General features: G+C 45.2%; 1 protein-coding gene across 3 annotated transcripts in view; it reads right to left on the bottom strand.

The window, feature by feature from the left end:
• Positions 1–23,613, bottom strand: part of ATP8B4 (ATPase phospholipid transporting 8B4 (putative)) — a 498,700-nt gene that overhangs the window by 24,840 nt on the left and 450,247 nt on the right. For all 3 annotated transcript variants that reach the window (XM_063926015.1, XM_063926016.1, XM_063926013.1), the window contains 2 exons: positions 16,905–17,088; positions 16,021–16,244 (listed from right to left, as the gene is read on the bottom strand). In XM_063926015.1, the coding sequence (XP_063782085.1) occupies positions 16,021–16,244; positions 16,905–17,088 (408 nt within the window). The remainder of the gene's footprint in view (positions 1–16,020; positions 16,245–16,904; positions 17,089–23,613) is intronic.

The following is a 23,613-nucleotide window of genomic DNA, read 5'->3' as shown; positions in this document are numbered from 1 at the left end:
GATGCAACCATTAGCAATACATCATTTATCCTACTTGCTATTTTGCCTATTTTGGTCTCTTTTTGAACCTATAAAATGCTTCTTTGACTGCCAAGGATTCTATTTCTGTACTGACCAAAATGGCTACTCACAGCTTTATCTGTGTCTGATAGTCTCGGCGGTTAATGCACGCCAATTTAATTTCATTAAAAAGCCACCCATGGAGATTTTTCTCCTGGAATCATTTGCCAAAAAAAGACCAGCTCTTTGCCTAATTGGATAATTAATTTCAGACTACATGGGGATCAGTTTCAATCTATGAGGTACTATCACTAACAAATGACGACTAGTCTGTTCTGGAAAACCAGACAGCATTCCGGAACCTGTGCTGTTAAGCAATCAATTAACCTGTTCTCAGAGCCTTGGACAATGTTATTGTGGGGAACTGTGCAAAATCTGCCTTACTGCTAAATTGGTTTTAGTTTTTTTTTACCTGATGTGTTTATCAGTACAAGGTTTGTGTCATGTCTTTGCACCAGCTGGTGCTATAATAAATGCAATGATATAATCAGTGGGGGGTTTTGTACAATAAAAGGTGACACCACTCACCTAAAGTTACAAAGTTGATATAAGATTTTAGCCACTGGATAAGTGTGCAGATTCTTATTTTATTTGTTTATGCAATGATTTTTAATGATTTCTTCCATTTTCTGGAACTAGTTATAAATATAAAAAATAAGTACAAAAAAAAATAAGAATTTACTTAACGATAATTCTATTTCTCATAGTCCGTAGTGGATGCTGGGGACTCCGAAAGGACCATGGGGAATAGCGGCTCCGCAGGAGACTGGGCACAAAAGTAAAAAGCTTTAGGACTACCTGGTGTGCACTGGCTCCTCCCCCCATGACCCTCCTCCAAGCCTCAGTTAGGATACTGTGCCCGGACGAGCGTACACAATAAGGAAGGATTTTGAATCCCGGGTAAGACTCATACCAGCCACACCAATCACACTGTACAACCTGTGATCTGAACCCAGTTAACAGCATGATAACAGCGGAGCCTCTGAAAAGATGGCTCACAACAATAATAACCCGATTTTTGTAACAATAACTATGTACAAGTATTGCAGACAATCCGCACTTGGGATGGGCGCCCAGCATCCACTACGGACTACGAGAAATAGAATTATCGGTAAGTAAATTCTTATTTTCTCTGACGTCCTAAGTGGATGCTGGGGACTCCGTCAGGACCATGGGGATTATACCAAAGCTCCCAAACGGGCGGGAGAGTGCGGATGACTCTGCAGCACCGAATGAGAGAACTCCAGGTCCTCCTCAGCCAGGGTATCAAATTTGTAGAATTTAGCAAACGTGTTTGCCCCTGACCAAGTAGCTGCTCGGCAAAGTTGTAAAGCCGAGACCCCTCGGGCAGCCGCCCAAGATGAGCCCACTTTCCGTGTGGAATGGGCTTTTACAGATTTTGGCTGTGGCAGGCCTGCCACAGAATGTGCAAGCTGAATTGTACTACAAATCCAACGAGCAATCGTCTGCTTAGAAGCAGGAGCACCCAGCTTGTTGGGTGCATACAGGATAAACAGCGAGTCAGATTTTCTGACTCCAGCCGTCCTGGAAACATATATTTTCAGGGCCCTAACTACGTCCAGCAACTTGGAATCCTCCAAGTCCCTAGTAGCCGCAGGCACCACAATAGGCTGGTTTAAGTGAAATGCTGAAACCACCTTAGGGAGAAATTGAGGACGAGTCCTCAATTCTGCCCTGTCCGTATGAAAAATTAGGTAAGGGCTTTTATAGGATAAAGCCGCCAATTCTGAAACACGCCTGGCTGAAGCCAGGGCTAACAGCATTACCACTTTCCATGTGAGATATTTTAAGTCCACAGTGGTGAGTGGTTCAAACCAATGTGATTTTAGGAATCCCAAAACTACATTGAGATCCCAAGGTGCCACTGGAGGCACAAAAGGAGGCTGTATATGCAGTACTCCCTTGACAAACGTCTGAACTTCAGGAACAGAAGCTAGTTCTTTTTGGAAGAATATTGACAGGGCCGAAATTTGAACCTTAATGGACCCTAATTTGAGGCCCATAGACAGTCCTGTTTGCAGGAAATGCAGGAATCGACCCAGTTGAAATTCCTCTGTAGGGGCCTTCCTGGCCTCGCACCACGCAACATATTTACGCCAAATACGGTGATAATGTTGTACGGTCACATCCTTCCTGGCTTTGATCAGGGTAGGGATGACTTCATCCGGAATGCCTTTTTCCTTCAGGATCCGGCGTTCAACCGCCATGCCGTCAAACGCAGCCGCGGTAAGTCTTGGAACAGACATGGTCCCTGCTGGAGCAGGTCCTTTCTTAGAGGTAGAGGCCACGGGTCTTCCGTGAGCATCTCTTGAATTTCCGGGTACCAAGTCCTTCTTGGCCAATCCGGAGCCACGAGTATAGTCTTTACTCCTCTCCTTCTTATGATTCTCAGTACTTTTGGTATGAGAGGAAGAGGAGGGAACACATACACTGACTGGTACACCCACGGTGTTACCAGAGCGTCCACAGCTATTGCCTGAGGGTCCCTTGACCTGGCGCAATATCTGTCCAGTTTTTTGTTGAGGCAGAACGCCATCATGTCCACCTTTGGTTTTTCCCAACGGTTCACAATCATGTGGAAGACTTCTGGGTGAAGTCCCCACTCCCCCGGGTGAAGATCGTGTCTGCTGAGGAAGTCTGCTTCCCAGTTGTCCACTCCCGGAATGAACACTGCTGACAGTGCTATCACATGATTTTCCGCCCAGCGAAGAATCCTTGCCACTTCCGTCATTGCCCTCCTGCTTCTTGTGCCGCCCTGTCTGTTTACGTGGGCGACTGCCGTGATGTTGTCCGACTGGATCAACACCGGCTGACCCTGAAGCAGAGGTCTTGCCTGACTTAGGGCATTGTAAATGGCCCTTAGTTCCAGGATATTTATGTGAAGTGACGTTTCCATGCTTGACCACAAGCCCTGGAAATTTCTTCCCTGTGTGACTGCTCCCCAGCCTCTCAGGCTGGCATCCGTGGTCACCAGGACCCAATCCTGAATGCCGAATCTGCGGCCCTCTAGGAGATGAGCACTCTGTAACCACCACAGGAGAGACACCCTTGTCCTTGGAGACAGGGTTATCCGCTGATGCATTTGAAGATGCGATCCGGACCATTTGTCCAGCAGATCCCACTGAAAAGTTCTTGCGTGGAATCTGCCGAATGGAATCGCCTCGTAAGAAGCCACCATCTTTCCCAGGACCCTTGTGCATTGATGTACTGACACTTGGCCTGGTCTTAGGAGGTTCCTGACTAGGTCGGATAACTCCCTGGCTTTCTCTTCCGGGAGAAACACCTTTTTCTGTACTGTGTCCAGAATCATTCCTAGGAACAGCAGACGTGTCGTCGGAATCAGCTGCGATTTTGGAATATTTAGAATCCATCCGTGCTGTCGTAGTACTACTTGAGATAGTGCTACTCCGACCTCTAACTGTTCCCTGGACCTTGCCCTTATCAGGAGATCGTCCAAGTAAGGGATAATTAAGACGCCTTTTCTTCGAAGAAGAATCATCATTTCGGCCATTACCTTGGTAAAGACCCGGGGTGCCGTGGACAATCCAAACGGCAGCGTCTGAAACTGATAGTGACAGTTCTGTACCACAAACCTGAGGTACCCTTGGTGAGAAGGGCAAATTGGGACATGGAGGTAAGCATCCTTGATGTCCAGAGACACCATATAGTCCCCTTCTTCCAGGTTCGCTATCACTGCTCTGAGTGACTCCATCTTGAACTTGAACCTTTATATGTAAGTGTTCAAGGATTTCAGATTTAAAATGGGTCTCACCGAGCAGTCCGGCTTCGGTACCACAAACAGCGTGGAATAATACCCCTTTCCCTGTTGTAGGAGGGGTACCTTGATTATCACTTGCTGGGAATACAGCTTGTGAATGGCTTCCAATACCGCCTCCCTGTCGGGGAGAGACGTTGGTAAAGCAGACTTCAGGAACCGGCGAGGGGGAGACGTCTCGAATTCCAATTTGTACCCCTGAGATACTACCTGCAGGATCCAGGGGTCCACTTGCGAGTGAGCCCACTGCGCGCTGAAATTCTTGAGACGGGCCCCCACCGTGCCTGAGTCCGCTTGTAAGGCCCCAGCGTCATGCTGAGGACTTGGCAGAAGCGGGGGAGGGCTTCTGTTCGTGGGAAGAGGCTGTCTGCTGCAGTCTTTTTCCCCTTCCTCTGCCCCGGGGCAGATATGAGTGGCCTTTTGCCCGCTTGCCCTTATGGGGACGAAAGGACTGAGCCTGAAAAGACGGTATCTTTTTCTGCTGCGAGGTGACTTGGGGTAAAAAGGTGGATTTCCCAGCCGTTGCCGTGGCCACCAGGTCCGATAGACCGACCCCAAATAACTCCTCCCCTTTATACGGCAATACTTCCATATGCCGTTTGGAATCCGCATCACCTGACCACTGTCGCGTCCATAACCCTCTTCTGGCAGAAATGGACAGCGCACTTACTCTTGATGCCAGAGTGCAAATATCCCTCTGTGCATCACGCATATATAGAAATGCATCCTTTAAATGCTCTATAGTCAATAATATATTGTCCCTGTCCAGGGTATCAATATTTTCAGTCAGGGAATCCGACCAAGCCACCCCAGCACTGCACATCCAGGCTGAGGCGATTGCTGGTCGCAGTATAATACCAGTATGTGTGTATATACTTTTTAGGATATTTTCCAGCTTCCTATCAGCTGGTTCCTTGAGGGCGGCCGTATCAGGAGACGGTAACGCCACTTGTTTTGATAAGCGTGTGAGCGCCTTATCCACTCTAGGGGGTGTTTCCCAACGCGCCCTAACCTCTGGCGGGAAAGGGTATAATGCCAATAATTTTTTAGAAATTAGCAGTTTTTTATCGGGGGAAACCCACGCTTCATCACACACCTCATTTAATTCATCTGATTCAGGAAAAACTACGGGTAGTTTTTTCACACCCCACATAATACCCTTTTTTGTGGTACTTGTAGTATCAGAAATGTTCAAAACCTCCTTCATTGCCGTGATCATGTAACGTGTGGCCCTACTGGAAAATACGTTTGTTTCCTCACCGTCGACACTGGAGTCAGTGTCCGTGTCTGTATCGACCTGAGGTAACGGGCGTTTTATAGCCCCTGACGGTGTTTGAGACGCCTGTACAGGTATTAACTGATTTGCCGGCTGTCTCATGTCGTCAACAGTCTTTTGTAAAGTGCCGACACTATCACGTAATTCTTTCCATAAGACCATCCAGTCAGGTGTCGACTCCCTAGGGGGTGACATCACTAACACAGGCAATTGCTCCGCCTCCACATCATTTTCCTCCTCATACATGTCGACACAGCGTACCGACACACAGCGCACACACAGGGAATGCTCTGATAGAGGACAGGACCCCACTAGCCCTTTGGGGAGACAGAGGGAGAGTTTGCCAGCACACACCAGAGCGCTATATATATATAGGGATAACCTTATATAAGTGTTTTTCCCTAATATAGCTGCTGTATATATTAATATGCCAATTTAGTGCCCCCCCTCTCTTGTTTTACCCTGTTTCTGTAGTGCAGGACTGCAGGGGAGAGTCAGGGAGCCTTCCTCCAACGGAGCTGTGAGGAAAAAATGGCGCCAGTGTGCTGAGGAGATAGGCTCCGCCCCCTTCTCGGCGGCCTTTCTCCCGCTTTTTAATGGAAAAATTGGTAGGGGTTAAATGCATCCATATAGCCCAGGAGCTATATGTGATGTATTTTTTGCCAAAAAATAAGAATTTACTTACCGATAATTCTATTTCTCGTAGTCCGTAGTGGATGCTGGGGACTCCGTCAGGACCATGGAATAGCGGCTCCGCAGGAGACAGGGCACAAAAGTAAAAGCTTTAGGATCAGGTGGTGTGCACTGGCTCCTCCCCCTATGACCCTCCTCCAAGCCTCAGTTAGGATACTGTGCCCGGACGAGCGTACACAATAAGGAAGGATTTTGAATCCCGGGTAAGACTCATACCAGCCACACCAATCACACTGTACAACCTGTGATCTGAACCCAGTTAACAGCATGATAACAGCGGAGCCTCTGAAAAGATGGCTCACAACAATAATAACCCGATTTTTGTAACAATAACTATGTACAAGTATTGCAGACAATCCGCACTTGGGATGGGCGCCCAGCATCCACTACGGACTACGAGAAATAGAATTATCGGTAAGTAAATTCTTATTTTCTCTGACGTCCTAAGTGGATGCTGGGGACTCCGTCAGGACCATGGGGATTATACCAAAGCTCCCAAACGGGCGGGAGAGTGCGGATGACTCTGCAGCACCGAGTGAGAGAACTCCAGGTCCTCCTCAGCCAGGGTGTGCCCCTGACCAAGTAGCAGCTCGGCAAAGTTGTAAAGCCGAGACCCCTCGGGCAGCCGCCCAAGATGAGCCCACCTTCCTTGTGGAATGGGCATTTACATATTTTGGCTGTGGCAGGCCTGCCACAGAATGTGCAAGCTGAATTGTACTACACATCCAACTAGCAATCGTCTGCTTAGAAGCAAGAGCACCCAGTTTGTTGGGTGCATACAGGATAACAGCAAGTCAGTTTTCCTGACTCCAGCCGTCCTGGAAACCTATATTTTCAGGGCCCTGACAACATCTAGCAACTTGGAGTCCTCCAAGTCCCTAGTAGCCGCAGGTACCACAATAAGCTGGTTCAGGTGAAACGCTGACACCACCTTAGGGAGAAACTGGGGACGAGTCCGCAGCTCTGCCCTGTCTGAATGGACAATCAGATATGGGCTTTTGTGAGACAAAGCCGCCAATTCTGACACTCGCCTGGCCGAGGCCAGGGCCAACATCATGGTCACTTTCCATGTGAGATATTTCAAATCCACAGATTTGAGCGGTTTAAACCAATGTGATTTGAGGAATCCCAGAACTACGTTGAGATCCCACAGTGCCACTGGAGGCACAAAGGGGGTTGTATATGCAGTACTCCCTTGACAAACTTCTGGACTTCAGGAACTGAAGCCAATTCTTTCTGGAAGAAAATCGACAGGGCCGAAATTTGAACCTTAATGGACCCCAATTTGAGGCCCATAGACACTCCTGTTTGCAGGAAATGCAGGAATCGACCGAGTTGAAATTTCTTCGTGGGGCCTTCCTGGCCTCACACCACGCAACATATTTTCGCCACATGTGGTGATAATGTTGTGCGGTCACCTCCTTCCTGGCTTTGACCAGGGTAGGAATGACCTCTTCCGGAATGCCTTTTTCCCTTAGGATCCGGCGTTCAACCGCCATGCCGTCAAACGCAGCCGCGGTAAGTCTTGGAACAGACATGGTACTTGCTGAAGCAAGTCCCTTCTTAGCGGCAGAGGCCATGAGTCCTCTGTGAGCATCTCTTGAAGTTCCGGGTACCAAGTCCTTCTTGGCCAATCCGGAGCCACGAGTATAGTTCTTACTCCTCTACGTCTTATAATTTTCAGTACCTTAGGTATGAGAAGCAGAGGAGGGAACACATACACCGACTGGTACACCCACGGTGTTACCAGAACGTCCACAGCTATTGCCTGAGGGTCTCTTGACCTGGCGCAATACCTGTCGAGTTTTTTGTTCAGGCGGGACGCCATCATGTCCACCTTTGGTCTTTCCCAACGGTTCACAATCATGTGGAAGACTTCCCGATGAAGTCCCCACTCTCCCGGGTGGAGGTCGTGCTGAGGAAGTCTGCTTCCCAGTTGTCCACTCCCGGAATGAACACTGCTGACAGTGCTATCACATGATTTTCCGCCCAGCGAAGAATCCTTGCCGTTTCTGCCATTGCCCTCCTGCTTCTTGTGCCGCCCTGTCTGTTTACGTGGGCGACTGCCGTGATGTTGTCCCACTGGATCAATACCGGCTGACCTTGAAGCAGAGGTCTTGCTAAGCTTAGAGCATTGTAAATTGCTCTTAGCTCCAGTATATTTATGTGGATCCAGACTTGATCACACTCCCTGGAAATTTTTTTCCTTGTGTGACTGCTCCCCAGCCTTTCAGGCTGGCATCCGTGGTCACCAGGACCCAGTCCTGAATGCCGAATCTGTGGCCCTTTAGTAGATGAGCACTCTGCAGCCACCACAGAAGAGACACCCTTGTCCTTGGAGACAGGGTTATCCGCTGATGCATCTGAAGATGCGATCCGGACCATTTTTCCAGCAGATCCCACTGAAAAGTTCTTGCGTGAAATCTGCCGAATGGAATCGCTTCGTAAGAAGCCACCATTTTTCCCAGGACCCTTGTGCAATGATGCACTGACACTTTTCCTGGTTTTAGGAGGTTCCTGACTAGCTCGGATAACTCCCTGGCTTTCTCCTCCGGGAGTAACACCTTTTTCTGGACTGTGTCCAGAATCATCCCTAGGAACAGCAGACGTGTCGTCGGAGACAGCTGCGATTTTGGAATATTTAGAATCCACCCGTGCTGTCGTAGAACTACTTGAGATAGTGCTACTCCGACCTCCAACTGTTCTCTGGACCTTGCCCTTATCAGGAGATCGTCCAAGTAAGGGATAATTAAGACGCCTTTTCTTTGAAGAAGAATCATCATTTCGGCCATTACCTTGGTAAAGACCCGGGGTGCCGTGGACAATCCAAACGGCAGCGTCTGAAACTGATAGTGACAGTTTTTTACCACGAACCTGAGGTACCCTTGGTGAGAAGGGCAAATTGGGACATGGAGGTAAGCATCCTTGATGTCCAGGGACACCATATAGTCCCCTTCTTCCTGGTTCGCTATCACTGCTCTGAGTGACTCCATCTTGATTTGAACCTTTGTATGTAAGTGTTCAAATATTTCAGATTTAGAATAGGTCTCACCGAGCCGTCTGGCTTCAGTACCACAATATAGTGTGGAATAATACCCCTTTCCTTGTTGTAGGAGGGGTACTTTGATTATCACCTGCTGGGAATACAGCATGTGAATTGTTTCCAATACTGCCTCCCTGTCGGAGGGAGACGTTGGTAAAGCAGACTTCAGGAACCTGCGAGGGGGAGACGTCTCAAATTTCCAATCTGTACCCCTGGGATACTACTTGTAGGATCCAGGGGTCCACTTGCGAGTGAGCCCACTGCGCGCTGAAACTCTTGAGACGACCCCCCACCGCACCTGAGTCCGCTTGTACGGCCCCAGCGTCATGCTGAGGACTTGGCAAAAGCGGTGGAGGGCTTCTGTTCCTGGGAATGGGCTGCCTGCTGCAGTCTTCTTCCCTTTCCTCTATCCCTGGGCAGATATGACTGGCCTTTTGCCTGCTTGCCCTTATGGGGACGAAAGGACTGAGGCTGAAAAGACGGTGTCTTTTTCTGCTGAGATGTGACTTGGGGTAAAAAAGGTGGATTTTCCAGCTGTTGCCGTGGCCACCAGGTCCGATGGACCGACCCCAAATAACTCCTCCCCTTTATACGGCAATACTTCCATGTGCCGTTTGGAATCTGCATCACCTGACCACTGTCGTGTCCATAAACATCTTCTGGCAGATATGGACATCGCACTTACTCTTGATGCCAGAGTGCAAATATCCCTCTGTGCATCTCGCATATATAGAAATGCATCCTTTAAATGCTCTATAGTCAATAAAATACTGTCCCTGTCAAGGGTATCAATATTTTCAGTCAGGGAATCCGACCAAGCCACCCCAGCGCTGCACATCCAGACTGAGGCGATCGCTGGTCGCAGTATAACACCAGTATGTGTGTATATACTTTTTTAGGATATTTTCCAGCCTCCTATCAGCTGGCTCCTTGAGGGCGGCCGTATCTGGAGACGGTAACGCCACTTGTTTTGATAAGCGTGTGAGCGCCTTATCCACCCTAAGGGGTGTTTCCCAACGCGCCCTAACTTCTGGCGGGAAAGGGTATAACGCCAATAATTTTCTATCGGGGGAAACCCACGCATCATCACACACTTCATTTAATTTATCTGATTCAGGAAAAGCTACAGGTAGTTTTTTCACACCCCACATAATACCCTCTTTTGTGGTACTTGTAGTATCAGAAATATGTAACACCTCCTTCATTGCCCTTAACATGTAACGTGTGGCCCAAATGGAAAATACGTTTGTTTCTTCACCGTCGACACTGGTGGAGTCAGTGTCCGTGTCTGTGTCGACCGACTGAGGTAAATGGGCGTTTTAAAGCCCCTGACGGTGTTTGAGACGCCTGGACAGGTACTAATTGGTTTGCCGGCCGTCTCATGTCGTCAACCGACCTTGCAGCGTGTTGACATTATCACGTAATTCCCTAAATAAGCCATCCATTCCGGTGTCGACTCCCTAGAGAGTGACATCACCATTACAGGCAATTGCTCCGCCTCCTCACCAACATCGTCCTCATACATGTCGACACACACGTACCGACACACAGCACACACACAGGGAATGCTCTGATAGAGGACAGGACCCCACTAGCCCTTTGGGGAGACAGAGGGAGAGTTTGCCAGCACACACCAAAACGCTATATTATACAGGGACAACCTTATATAAGTGTTTTCCCTTATAGCATCTTAATATATAATAATATCGCCAAATAAGTGCCCCCCCTCTCTGTTTTAACCCTGTTTCTGTAGTGCAGTGCAGGGGAGAGCCTGGGAGCCTTCCTAGCAGCGGAGCTGTGTAGGAAAATGGCGCTGTGTGCTGAGGAGAATAGGCCCCGCCCCCTTTTCGGCGGGCTTCTTCTCCCGTTTTTCTGACAACCTGGCAGGGGTTAAATACATCCATATAGCCCCAGGGGCTATATGTGATGTATTTTTAGCCAGCATAGGTACTTTCATTGCTGCCCAGGGCGCCCCCCCAAGCGCCCTGCACCCTCAGTGACCGTTGGTGTGAAGTGTGCTGAGAGCAATGGCGCACAGCTGCAGTGCTGTGCGCTACCTCATGAAGACTGAGAAGTCTTCAGCCGCCGATTTCTGGACCTCTTCTCTCTTCAGCATCTGCAAGGGGGTCGGCGGCGCGGCTCCGGTGACCCATCCAGGCTGTACCTGTGATCGTCCCTCTGGAGCTAGTGTCCAGTAGCCTAAGAAGCCAATCCATCCTGCACGCAGGTGAGTTCACTACTTCTCCCCTAAGTCCCTCGTTGCAGTGAGCCTGTTGCCAGCAGGACTCACTGAAAATAAAAAACCTAACAAAACTTTTACTCTAAGCAGCTCTTTAGGAGAGCCACCTAGATTGCACCCTTCTCGGCCGGGCACAAAAACCTAACTAAGGCTTGGAGGAGGGTCATAGGGGGAGGAGCCAGTGCACACCACCTGATCCTAAAGCTTTTACTTTTGTGCCCTGTCTCCTGCGGAGCCGCTATTCCATGGTCCTGACGGAGTCCCCAGCATCCACTTAGGACGTCAGAGAAAAAGGTTTTTTATTGCGTCTCAGGGCGCCCCCCCCAGCGCCCTGCACCCTCAGTGACCGGAGTGTGAAGTGTGCTGAGAGCAATGGCGCACAGCTGCGGTGCTGTGCGCTACCTTATTGAAGACAGGACGTCTTCTGCCGCCGATTTTCCGGACCTCTTCACTCTTCTGGCTCTGTAAGGGGGCCGGCGGCGCGGCTCCGGGACCCATCCATGGCTGGGCCTGTGATCGTCCCTCTGGAGCTAATGTCCAGTAGCCTAAGAAGCCCAATCCACTCTGCACGCAGGTGAGTTCGCTTCTTCTCCCCTTAGTCCCTCGGTGCAGTGAGCCTGTTGCCAGCAGGTCTCACTGAAAATAAAAAACCTACTTTAAACTTTTACACTAAGCAGCTCAGGAGAGCCCCTTAGCCTGCACCCGTCTCGTTCGGGCACAAAAATCTAACTGAGGCTTGGAGGAGGGTCATGGGGGGAGGAGCCAGTGCACACCAGGTAGTCCTAAAGCTTTTTACTTTTGTGCCCAGTCTCCTGCGGAGCCGCTATTCCCCATGGTCCTTTCGGAGTCCCCAGCATCCACTAGGACGTTAGAGAAATAAAAGTTACTGCGTACATCTGATTGCTATCAGAAAACACTGAATATAATGTGCGCTATTCAACGCATGCTTTCAGGCAGAAGTGTCTCCAACACTTCTGTATCCCAAATCCCAATAGCACAAATTGCTGCAGCAGGAGAAAGCTATACAGCAGCCATCTTGAGAGACAGAGGCACATTTGTAATAGTCTGCATATTGCATGAATTTGCGCAATTCCAGCAATTTTGCACTTAGATATGAAGTGATAAGTTTACTGCAATTTTAAATCTATGGGCTAAATCTCTGGAATTGCAACTCACAGTTTGTAAGCTATTACATATGAACCAGATAGCTAGAAAAGGAGGCACGAATGAAGGATGAAAAGGCCTTGGAGATATAGTAGGCAGTTCAGTGCATGTTTTAGCACTCTGATATCTCTGTTGTCCTCAACCATCTCAATGCATGACTTTTTTCAGTGAGCACCTCACCCAATCATTTAAAAATAGTTATTTATTATGCTTGGGTATAAGCAGGACCGCCATCAGGGGGTACAGCCAGTACTAATGTACTGGGCCAGGACTCAGAGTGGGGCCGCAGCTCACAGATGATCTTGCCTGCTAACTGCTTCTTAGTCACAGGCAAATGCCTGCATTTGACTAAGAATTGGATTTTTGAACTCACTGTAAAATCCGTTCCTCATAATCTATCTGGGGGACACTGTGGTAATGACTGTGGGTTAGAGGGCTGGCACAGGAGTTAGCACTAATAAGTTAAGAAAATAGCTCCGCCCCCTCTAACCACTTTCACTCCACTGAACCTCAGCTTTTGCACAACAAAGCTGTACAAAGGAAAAACAAACATAACCATGAATTAAGGAACACAACAGAACATAGAAAAACAACAAGATAGGGAGGGGTTGCAGTGTCCTCCAGAGAGATTACGAGGAAAGGATGCAAAACTTTACACCAAACACTAGCATCTCAGGAAGCAAAAATATGGAACCAGTAAAACTTAAGTTTACAGATATGTCCAAGTTGCCGCTTTGCACAACTGTTCCACCGAGGAGCCATGGTAAACCACCCAATAAGCCAAGACTACACGAGTAGAATGAGTCCGGAGTGAATCTGGAACCAATTTACTAGATGAAAGGTAAGTCTGGCAGATGGTCGCAATGATGCTTGGAGGCCGGCCACCATGCTTTGGCGCATCCACAGTATCACACAAGGGTATCTGTGTGTCGAATGGAAGATATATACGCTCAAGATAGATCCTAAAAGCACAGACAACATCCAAAAGACCTAAGGACATAGAGCTAGAGGATGCTCCTGGAAAAGCCAGGAAACCAATATATTGATTTAAATGTAACCGCAAAACCACCTTCGTCAGAAAAGAAGATTTAGTTTGAAAAACCATCCTGTTAGGAGTGAAAATTATAAAGGGGGCTTACAGTGCATCCGGAAGGTATTCACAGCGCTTCACTTTTTCCACATTTTGTTATGTTACAGCCTTATTCCAAAATGAATTCAATTCATAATTTCCCTCAAAATTCTACACACAATACCCCATAAAGACTACGTGAAAAAAAGTTTTTTTCGATACTTTTACAAATTTATTAAAAATAAAAAACTAAGAAATCACATGTGCATATGAGACTGAAGCATGGTCTGTACGAAGGAGAGCATACCATGACTGAAGACGCCAGTCTGGAGTTATGAGTATGATTGGGAGAGGTGGGAAGAGGTACCCTAAGTGGAAGGACCAAGACACTGTCAAAAGACACTGACAAAGACTGCCTGAGGATACCTCGAGTGTGCTTTGTACAAGGGAATTTTCTTATTCAGCTGGGAAGCCATGAGATCTATTTTGGGTAAGCTCCACTGATCCTACCTCCATCACTGCAAGATGACTTTTTTTTCTGCCCTGTTTGTTGATAAAAGCCACAGCAGTGGCATTGTCTGACTGTGCCACAAGAGAAAAAAAAAGTAAAAAACAAACAAACTGAGATCCAGTGTAGGTGGGAAGGGTTAGAGGGGCAGAGCTATTTTCTTAATCTTTTAGTGCCTCCTTCTGTGCCGGGCCTCTAACCTACTGTCATTACCGCAGTGTACCCCATATCAGATGTGAGAGGAAAATAGATTGCTGCTGGGATCATGAGCACGCTACAGCCTCCTGGCTGCTGCAGAATGGAATTTAGTTGGGTGGGGTGAGGAATGGGAGTTGCACACACCAGGTTCTCCTCTCATAGGAGAATGGAGACTTCAGTCTAATCATAGGCTCCTCCTATTGCCAGCACCCAACTCTCCACCACCTTTATCCCCGTGCCGTGTCCATTTTACCTAACAGCTCCTGCTGTGCCTGCAATTGTGACCAGAGGTGCATAGCAGCAGATGTTTCCAAAAGGGGCATCTGTCCCCTCCCTCCACAAGTATGCCTTTCAAAGTGTGTCTCTGACCACCACTCCCCGTGTGTTCATCTGACCACCAATCCCCATGCTTCAGACCCCAGCCCTTCTTCCCCATCTTGGGCCCTCCCCGCCACCCCATTGTAACTGTGACTCTGCTCTCACTGGCTGGTGGTAGCCAATCAGAAGTAGGGTGTACTGTATGAATGCAGGCAATATTATGTTCAACTCCAATATGACTGCAGCTACAAATAAAAGGTAAGCACATTTTCTTCCATGGTAAATCTATGAGATATCTCACGTGAAAGGGTTATTGTCATCTATATATGTGCTATCTCCAGCAATACGCCCATGTATGGGAAAGTCTCATAAGAATTAATATGTGACCATCAAAAAAAAAAAAAAAAGAAAAAAGCTTTATTCTCTGAATAAAGAACTTTGCATAATCCTAAAGATGTATTTGTTTTATTGCCTTTAACAAATATTTTTCATTGTTTCTGTTTTTCTATTTTATGTCTATCTATCTATCTATCTATCTATCTATCTATCTATCTATCTATCTATCTATCTATCTATCTATCTGTATATAGTAATAGAAGCACTGGTAAAGAGATAAATGGGAGATATCTTTGTCCCAGGTTTCTGGCCTATGTATTTTAAACAATTAGGAAATGTATGTTTCTTATCAACAGACTGGAATAGAGTTCAGGCTTTTACTAAAAGCCGGATAAGGGGTCCCGGGGGGTATGGGTGTGAGAGAGATGAAAGAGCTCCACTCATAAAGCCCAGTTCAGGTTTTTAGGCCTTCAGCCTGAAAGCAGGCTAATTAGTGTCAGGGCTTGGCTCAGGGTCTCACTACCTGGAGAAACAGGCAGCAAGCCCATTATGAAACACTGTGATTTACTGACTGTAAGTACTGTGCTTATGCCTGTGTTGTGGTAGGGGTATTCGGTCTTAACACCCCAAGAGAGGGATCTATTATGTTTAGTTAGTGCGCAGACGGGCTAGGATTTATTTTTATGTTTTGTTTTATGTACTACACAATAAAACTAGACATGGCTAGATTGCACGAAAACCCTGGCCTGGTCTGCCGTTTTCCAGCTGCTGTGTGTTCGGAGGTGCCCATCTACCCCAGGAGAGGGCACCCCTACCCTGATCTCCACAGGGGGAAAAGGCATCATAGCATGTTGTTACTCTGGGCACGAGGGCCCCATGCTACATCTGTGTTTCATTTGTAATAAGCCCCACACTTTCTCATGGCAACCCTGGGTATAAGTAGCTGTTAACTCTTAAGGCCTCAGTCAGTGTGAAAGTAAGTCGAAAATTCATATAATACCATACAATAGAGGTCCCCCCTCGCTTAATAAGAAGTATAGTTAACAAAATGGTGAGAATTTTTAGCTTCTCCTGTACTATGATGCTCATTCAGTTATTTGACAACATACTGCAATTTACAAACATTTGAGTATGGTAGGCAATATTTTCTAACTCAGCAATTATATCTCATCAATAAATTAATCCGTCAACAGGTCCAGGAGAAAAAGTTACACATGGAAGAAAAACTGTTGTTACACTGCATTTAGGATTGCCTTCTTTTAATTTGCATTATTCCTTACATTGGCATCTTATGTTGCATTATGTATAACAATCACTCACCTGTGCAGAGAACCCACAGAAGAATCCAAACCAGAAATGCACTAGTGTGAAGGCAAAGTTTTTATAGAAGAAATAGCATAGGAATTTACACATTCGAAAGTATGACCAGCGCCCATGCACTAGGAGGAGTCTTTGTAGATATCTAAACTGAGCAAATGAGTAATCACTGGCTAAAACTGCCTGCATGCCTTCCTGTCCACTGATGCCAACGCCTATGTGCGCACCTGCAATCATCAAAAAGAGAAAAAGATTCAATTAGGGGAGAAAAATGATACACACATACACAGTATACACACATACACAGTATACACACATACACAGTATACACACACACACACACACACACACACACACACACACACACACACACACACACAAGTTTATTTATTGTGGACATTGCCAGAGCCAATACTTTCCAGGGACACATGTTGAAAACCTAGGCCTGTAATATAAAGATGCGATAGCTAGATATGTAAGAAAAACATTAGAATGAGATAAATAAGACTGGTAAAATCATAGCAAATAAGTCCAAAAGTGAAGCATATGTAGGTACTGTGACCTCTTCTCCTGCAACACAAATTACATATAACACTGCAATAGTATCAAACTGGATAGTCTGTTATAGGCAGACATTACTTTTTAAGCTTGAACAATAAAGGATGGGTTCAGTTTTTCCCCCAAATTAAATTAAACCTGAAAAGAAACCTTCAACTCCATAAAATAGTGAAACTATGTTGTATAGAAGTTGGCTTTCTAACTTAAAGGGGCAAGCAGGCCTATTGCAAGTCTTAAGTGAAGCGTCTAGAATTAATCGATCATCAATGAGTATTTCTTGTTTCATACCAACTCAAAAACAAGTCTTAAACTGATTTTTACTGGCTTACTTTTTATCATGCTGATGTCATTAGCGCCATCCCCAATGGCCAGAGTAACCGCTTTTTTATACTTTTTCACAAGCTCCACCACTTGCGCTTTCTGAAGAGGAGTAACTCTGCAGCAGATGACAGTCTTGCACATGCATGCAATCTCCAGGAATTCCTTCTCCATGTCTGCTTCCAGGGCATGAGCCTGGGGTAAAGACAAATCATATGTGTAATCATTTGCCTGTAATAACTCATTCAGCCACAAGAATACTTTAGATCAGAGGTTTTCAAACTCGGTCCTCGAGAGCCCACACAGTGCATGTTTTGCAGGTAACCCAGCAGGTGCACAGGTGTATTAATTACTCACTGACACATTTTAAAAGGTCCACAGGTGGAGCTAATTATTTCACTTGCGATTCTGTGAGGAGACCTGCAAAACATGCACTGTATGGGCCCCCGAGGACCGAGTTTGAGAACCTCTGCTTTAGATGATCTCATATGATGCAATATTATCAGGCAACTGATCCAATATTCTGGGAGAGAAATTGATAGGATCAATATAGGCATGCCCAGAAATGCAGTCATAAAAATGGTCACTATCAACCTGAGTGCAAGATCATCTTCCCAATAAACTAATAGGACCAAAGCCGCTGACAGTGAACCGCTTGCCCTGAGTGCTAAACAGGTTGATATCATCATCTAGCCATACGTGGTTATGCTCCCCCTCATGTAGAGCAACAACACGTTGAGCGGGCATTCCATTATGTGCGGACATCTCTTTCTCCATATATAGATCATCGGGTCTGGGACTCCAGGTCGACACCACAAAGGTCAACACACCTTAGGTCTACACCAAATGGTCGACACACCTTGGATCGACATGGACAAAAGGTCGACAAGGAAAAATGTTTGACATGAACAAGGTCGACATGGAAAAAGGTCGACATGAGTTTTTTTATGTTTTTTGGGTGTTGTTTTCTTCGTAGAGTGACCGGGAACCCCAATTAGTGCACCGCTTCGCTCGCCATGCTTCGGGCAAGGTGCCTCGCTCTATTACCGCTGCGCTCTTCACAGATTACTGTTCCCAATCGTAGTCCACTTGGATCGTAAAGTATGAAAAATTTCAAAAAATGAAGAAAAAAAAAAGAAGTGAAAAACTCATGTCGACCTAGGATGTGTTGACCATTTGGTGTTGACCTTTGTCTTGTCGACCTGGAGTCCGGATACCGGGAGATCAGTTGGTAGACATCTCTTTCTCCTTATATGGGAGATCAGTTGTTTCGAGGTACCTTCCCCATGATCAGCATCCTTGTGATAGATTACATGAGCATACAAGAGGCCTAGTACATGTGGCTTTTTCCATTGCAATTGCTTTAAGCTACAGCTAAACACTCAGGAAACTGTTTGGCTTTAACCCCATATTGTAGTTAATTACCATCATTGTGACTTGCTGTTCCAGAATCCCTTTTACACGTGCTTAATCCTATTCATGGACTAATTGTGCACTATGGTGTTGCCCACAGTACAATATTGTATGTTGTCAATAAAGACATGTTTTAAATGTTCATACCACAATCAGACCTGTGTGTAGGCTTAGGTAAGACAAATCCTATACTGCACCATATCAATGTCACTATTGTTTTTTCTCCTAAGATGTTGATCTTTTCATGTCTGGACTGTTGCATATTCCCAGCTATTTCAAATTATGAAATGTCTGACTACCATGTACTTAAATTAGATTACTGACAGGGAAGTCTGCGGTGTGCACAAGAGTATGTACCTCACATCCCTATCTCACATACCTTCCCTTCTGCTCCTTTTCTGACAAGGTTACCTCTACTATCTGTGAATGTTATTCATAGCTATTTTCTAATGGGAACTTACATTTTATGATTAGCAGTCATATAAAACATTGTCCCTTTAACTGTGAAAGCAAAAATAAATATATATGTATATACAGTACAGTATACCGACTCAAAGTTAAATTGTTCATGTCCACTGAGGAGGATCTCTTAACTTTAGTATTTAGTTCTCTAATAGTGGCTTCCCAGTGGAACATTTTATCATCATTTAGACCATTAGGTTAAACATAACGATGAGGTGAAATACTTGATTATAGCTGTCCTCCTCAGCATTCACGTTTCCAATATTAGTACAAGAAACACACTCCCAAATTTCTCTGGCAAGGCTGTGAGCTTTTGATTTAGTGGAATCCCACTGGAGAGATCTTTAACCACGGTACATGGGATATCAGGACTCCATTTAAATACTTTTTAAGGTCAGTCTGTGCTCCTAATGACAGAAAGGATACATGTGCAGCTGCAAAACAGCCCCATAGAAACTCTACATTACCGATGTGCAATAGCAGTTTCATTCTGACGATAATAAAAGATGGCTAATTCCAGATAATGCAAATTGGGCAGAAGGGTAGAGTTCTGACAGTCCACCTCAATGGCTTATGAGCATCCTAGGTGAATTTAAATTGCATCAATTTACAGAGTGCGTATGACAAAAGTCTTCTGGGAATATTATTTATAGGAAATCTAAAACATTGTAAGAAGTCACATCATAATTCGGGACAGAAGATGTAGATAATGACATAATGAATCAAGGTTTTCCAGCGTCTTATTTATATACAAAAGAAAGGTCCACTTTTTAAACTGTATAGTAAAATCTATGTAAATAATATGCAAAAAAAAAAAAAAAATCATGGAAGTAGAAACATTGTTTTACTTACTATTTATATAATTTTTATACTAGGGCCATAACCAGAAATTTGTGGACTGCATAACAGTGGTTTGAAGTGGCCCCAAAGGGTTATAGGGAGGGATAGCTCTCATATCCCCCACCCATATCTTCTTCCTTCCTATTCCTTAAATTGTACCAACCATCTATCAGCGTGCACATACAATATATCTGTATCAGCCGTACTGAACAGAAGCGTGATATATACTGTAGGTGGAGGAGTTGCAGGGGGGACGCCGGTAGACGAGGATAATCATGTAGCCAGCTGAGTCACTGTTAGAAGGAAGAATAAGAGGGGAGAGGCACGACATCTCTGAACTATCAAACCCGAACAAATTTGCATGATTGGACGAAGATTCGGTGGATGATAGCGAGAAAATGACGGAGCCGGAGGAGACTGTTCCCTCTAGCAACCGGAGGAGTGGTCCCTCTGGCTCAGATGGGACGAAAGTCAGAGAGGCACCCAGGCAGATGGTGGTGGTAGGGGACTCTATCATCAGGAAGGCAGATAGGGCAATCTGCTACCGGGATCATGATCGCCGTATGGTCTGTTGTCTCCCGAGTGCTCGGTCTTGGTGCACGTTGGCACCAACGACAAAGTTAGCAGTAGGTGGGATGTCCTTAAAAAAGATTATAGGGACTTAGGCCAGAAACTAAAAGAAAAGACATCTAAGGTAATATTCTCCAAAATATTACCAGTGCCACGCGCTAGTCCAGGGAGCCAGAGGGAGATCAGGGAGGTAAATGTGTGGCTTAGAGACTGGTGTAGGAAGAAGGGGTTTGTGTTCCTGGAACACTGGGCGGACTTCTCAGTCAGGCGCCATCTTTTTTGTCACAATGGATTACACCTGAATGAGGTGGGGGCTGCGGTGCTTGGGGTAAGGATGGTTAGTAGGTTGGAGGAGCTTTTAAACTAGGTACCTGGTGGGAGGGTTTAGCTAAAAATTATGGGTCATGCAGTGAGAATAGTAAGGATGGTGGTAGTGAGCTAAATGGGGGTGGAGAAGGGGGGGAGGGAAGGAGCAGCCGGCAAGGGTATTTACATGGGTTCTAAAAAGAGTTTTAACAAAGGTATTGCCAAAACATTAACTAACAACAATTATGTGTCATCACTACAGCATACAGAAAATGATGTACGTAGCATAAGGGAAAATACTTATGTCGGGGCGGAGAGTTTAGGCCGAAACATTGGGTTGATCAAAGAGAAGAGTAAGGTGGGCAGTATTAAGTATGGTGGGGGTGGAGAGGAAGCGAGAAGGACAGTCAGTAAGAATAACTGTAGGGAGGCACTAGTAAACCATGATAGGATACCTTTAAAAAAACAAGTGGACAAAGGAACCACTAAACTAAAATGTATGCTTGCAAACGCAAGAAGCCTAGCAGGTAAAATGGGGGAATTGGAATTGTTAGCATCAAAGGCTGAGTATGATATTATAGGTATTACAGAAACATGATGGGACGACTCTCACAACTGGTTTGTGAACTTGGAGAGGTATTCTCTTTTCAGGAGGGACATGGCAAGCAAAAGGGGAGGAGGTGTATGTCTTTATCTTAAACCATCTCTTAAACCATACTTAAAGGAGGTAATTTATGAGGGGACTGGCAATAATGTGGAGACACTATGGGTTGAAATCTCAAGTGGGGGCATTGATGCAAAAAAACTAGTTATAGGCACGTACTGCAAACAGCCGGATATTAGCATACATGAAGAAGAACTACTCTTGCAACAATTCAAAAGGGCTGCAGGATTGGGGGACATCCTAGTGATTGGGGATTTTAATTATCCTGATATAAATTGGAGTAACGATTCATGTGTTAAAGCTAGGGGAAACAGGTTCTTAAATATGTTAAAGGATCACTACTTGTCTCAATTAGTCGAGGACCCAACTAGGGGTAAAACTACTCTGGATCTAGTAATTATTAATAATGTGGACATTACATCAAACACTAAAGTTGGGGAGACTTTGGGTAACAGTGATCACTATATGAACACATTCGACATCAGTTTCAGGAAACATAGCTATAAGGATTCAACAAAAACATTTAACTTTAGGAAGGCTAACTTCAGTATGCTGAGATGTGCACTAAACAACATTGAGTGGGAAGTTTTGTTTCATGGTAATAACACTTTGGAAATGTGGGAGGCTTTAAAAGGGTTGCTAGATAGCAATATTCACAAATGTATTCCCATTGGCAATAAACGCAGGAGTACCAAACTCAAACCGATGTGGCTTAACAAGAAGGTCAAGGTAGAAATCGATAAAAAGAAGCGTGCTTTCAAAGCATTTAAAACTAATGGAAAGGAGGAATCATTCCAGTACTACAAGGAATGCAATAAAAGATGCAAAAAAGCAATAAGAGCAGCTAAAATTGAAAACGAAAAGCAAATCGATATAGAGAGTAAAACCAATCCTAAAAAGTTTTTTAAATACATAAACAGTAATAGGTTAAAATAGGAGAACATAGGTCCAATAAAAGATGAATATGGAGTATTAATAAATGATGACAACATAAAAGCGGAAATACTGAACAAATTTTTTTCATCAGTGTTCACCAGAAAAGAACCGACGGTGGGAGTAGGGCATAGCGATAGTGACAGTAATGATTCGTGGTTAGATACTAGTTTAAGTGAAGAAGTAGTCAGGAAGAGATTAAGCAAAATAAAGATTAATAAATAACCTGGCCCGGATGGACTTCATCCGAGGGTTCTTATGTAGCTTAGGTCACAACTAGCAAGACCCCTATACTTGATTTTCAATAGTTCAATTAGATCATGTTACCAAAGGATTGGTGTATAGCTGAGGTAGTGCCATTATTTAAAAAGGGATCCAGAAATCATCCGGGTAACTACAGACCGGTTAGTTTGACATCTATAGTGGGGAAAATATTGGAAGGAATTCTAAGGGATAGCATACAGAAGTATCTGCAGACCACTACCACTAATATTATTAGCAAGAACCAGCATGGGTTTGTGTGGGACAGATCATGTCAAACTAACTTAGTTAACTTCTACGAGGAATTGAGCGACAATCTTGACCAGGGAAAAGCAGTGGATGTGGTCTACTTAGATTTTGAAAAAGCCTTCGATACAGTGCCTCACAGGAGACTGATCATCAAATTAAAGTAGCTTGGCCTAGGAAAAACTGTTTGTACATGGAGACGTAACTGGCTGGATAACAGGGTACAGCGAGTAGTGGTCAACGGGAAGTCCTCAAGCTGGACACCAGTAGTCAGTGGAATACCACAAGGGTCCGTACTCGGGCCACTACTGTTCAACATATTTAATAATGACCTAGAAATAGGCCTGGAAAGCATAGCATCAATCTTTGCAGATGATACTAAACTGTGTAGGGTAATTAATTCAGAAATAGATGTGGAGTCTCTGCAGAATGACTTATCTAAACTTGAAATCTGGGCATCTAAATGGAGAATGAGGTTCGATATAGAAAAATGCAAGGTTACGCATTTCGGGACTAAAAACAAACTTGCATCCTACATATTAAATGGGGAAAGTCTAGGGGTAACAGTATTGGAAAAAGATTTGGGGGTACTCATTGATAATAGGCTTAATAACCGTATACAATGTCAAACGCAGTAAAGAAGGCAAGGTGCTAGTGTGCATAAATGGGGAATTGAGACAAGGGACGAGGATGTAATCCTGCCGCTGTACAAATCATTGGTACATCCACACCTGGAATACTGTGTTCAGTTTTGGGCACCACTGTATAAAAAAAGATATCAGTGAACTCGAAAGGGTTCAAAGGCGAGCTACTAAGTTGATTAAAGGGCTAGAGGGACTGGATTACAAGGAAAGGCTTACTAGGTTGAATATGTATACACTGGAAATGAGGCGTCTAAGAGGATTCATTATTAATGTCTTCAAATATGTAAAGGGACATTACAAAGAGTTATCAGAGGAATTATTTATTAAAAGAACTCTGTTTAGGACACGTGAGCACTCGCTGAGGCTGGAGGAGAGAAAATT

The sequence above is a fragment of the Pseudophryne corroboree genome, chromosome 6, assembly GCF_028390025.1.
Source record: "Pseudophryne corroboree isolate aPseCor3 chromosome 6, aPseCor3.hap2, whole genome shotgun sequence".
Classification (NCBI taxonomy): Eukaryota; Metazoa; Chordata; class Amphibia; order Anura; family Myobatrachidae; genus Pseudophryne; species Pseudophryne corroboree.
This window is presented reverse-complemented; position numbering and strand designations above follow the sequence as displayed.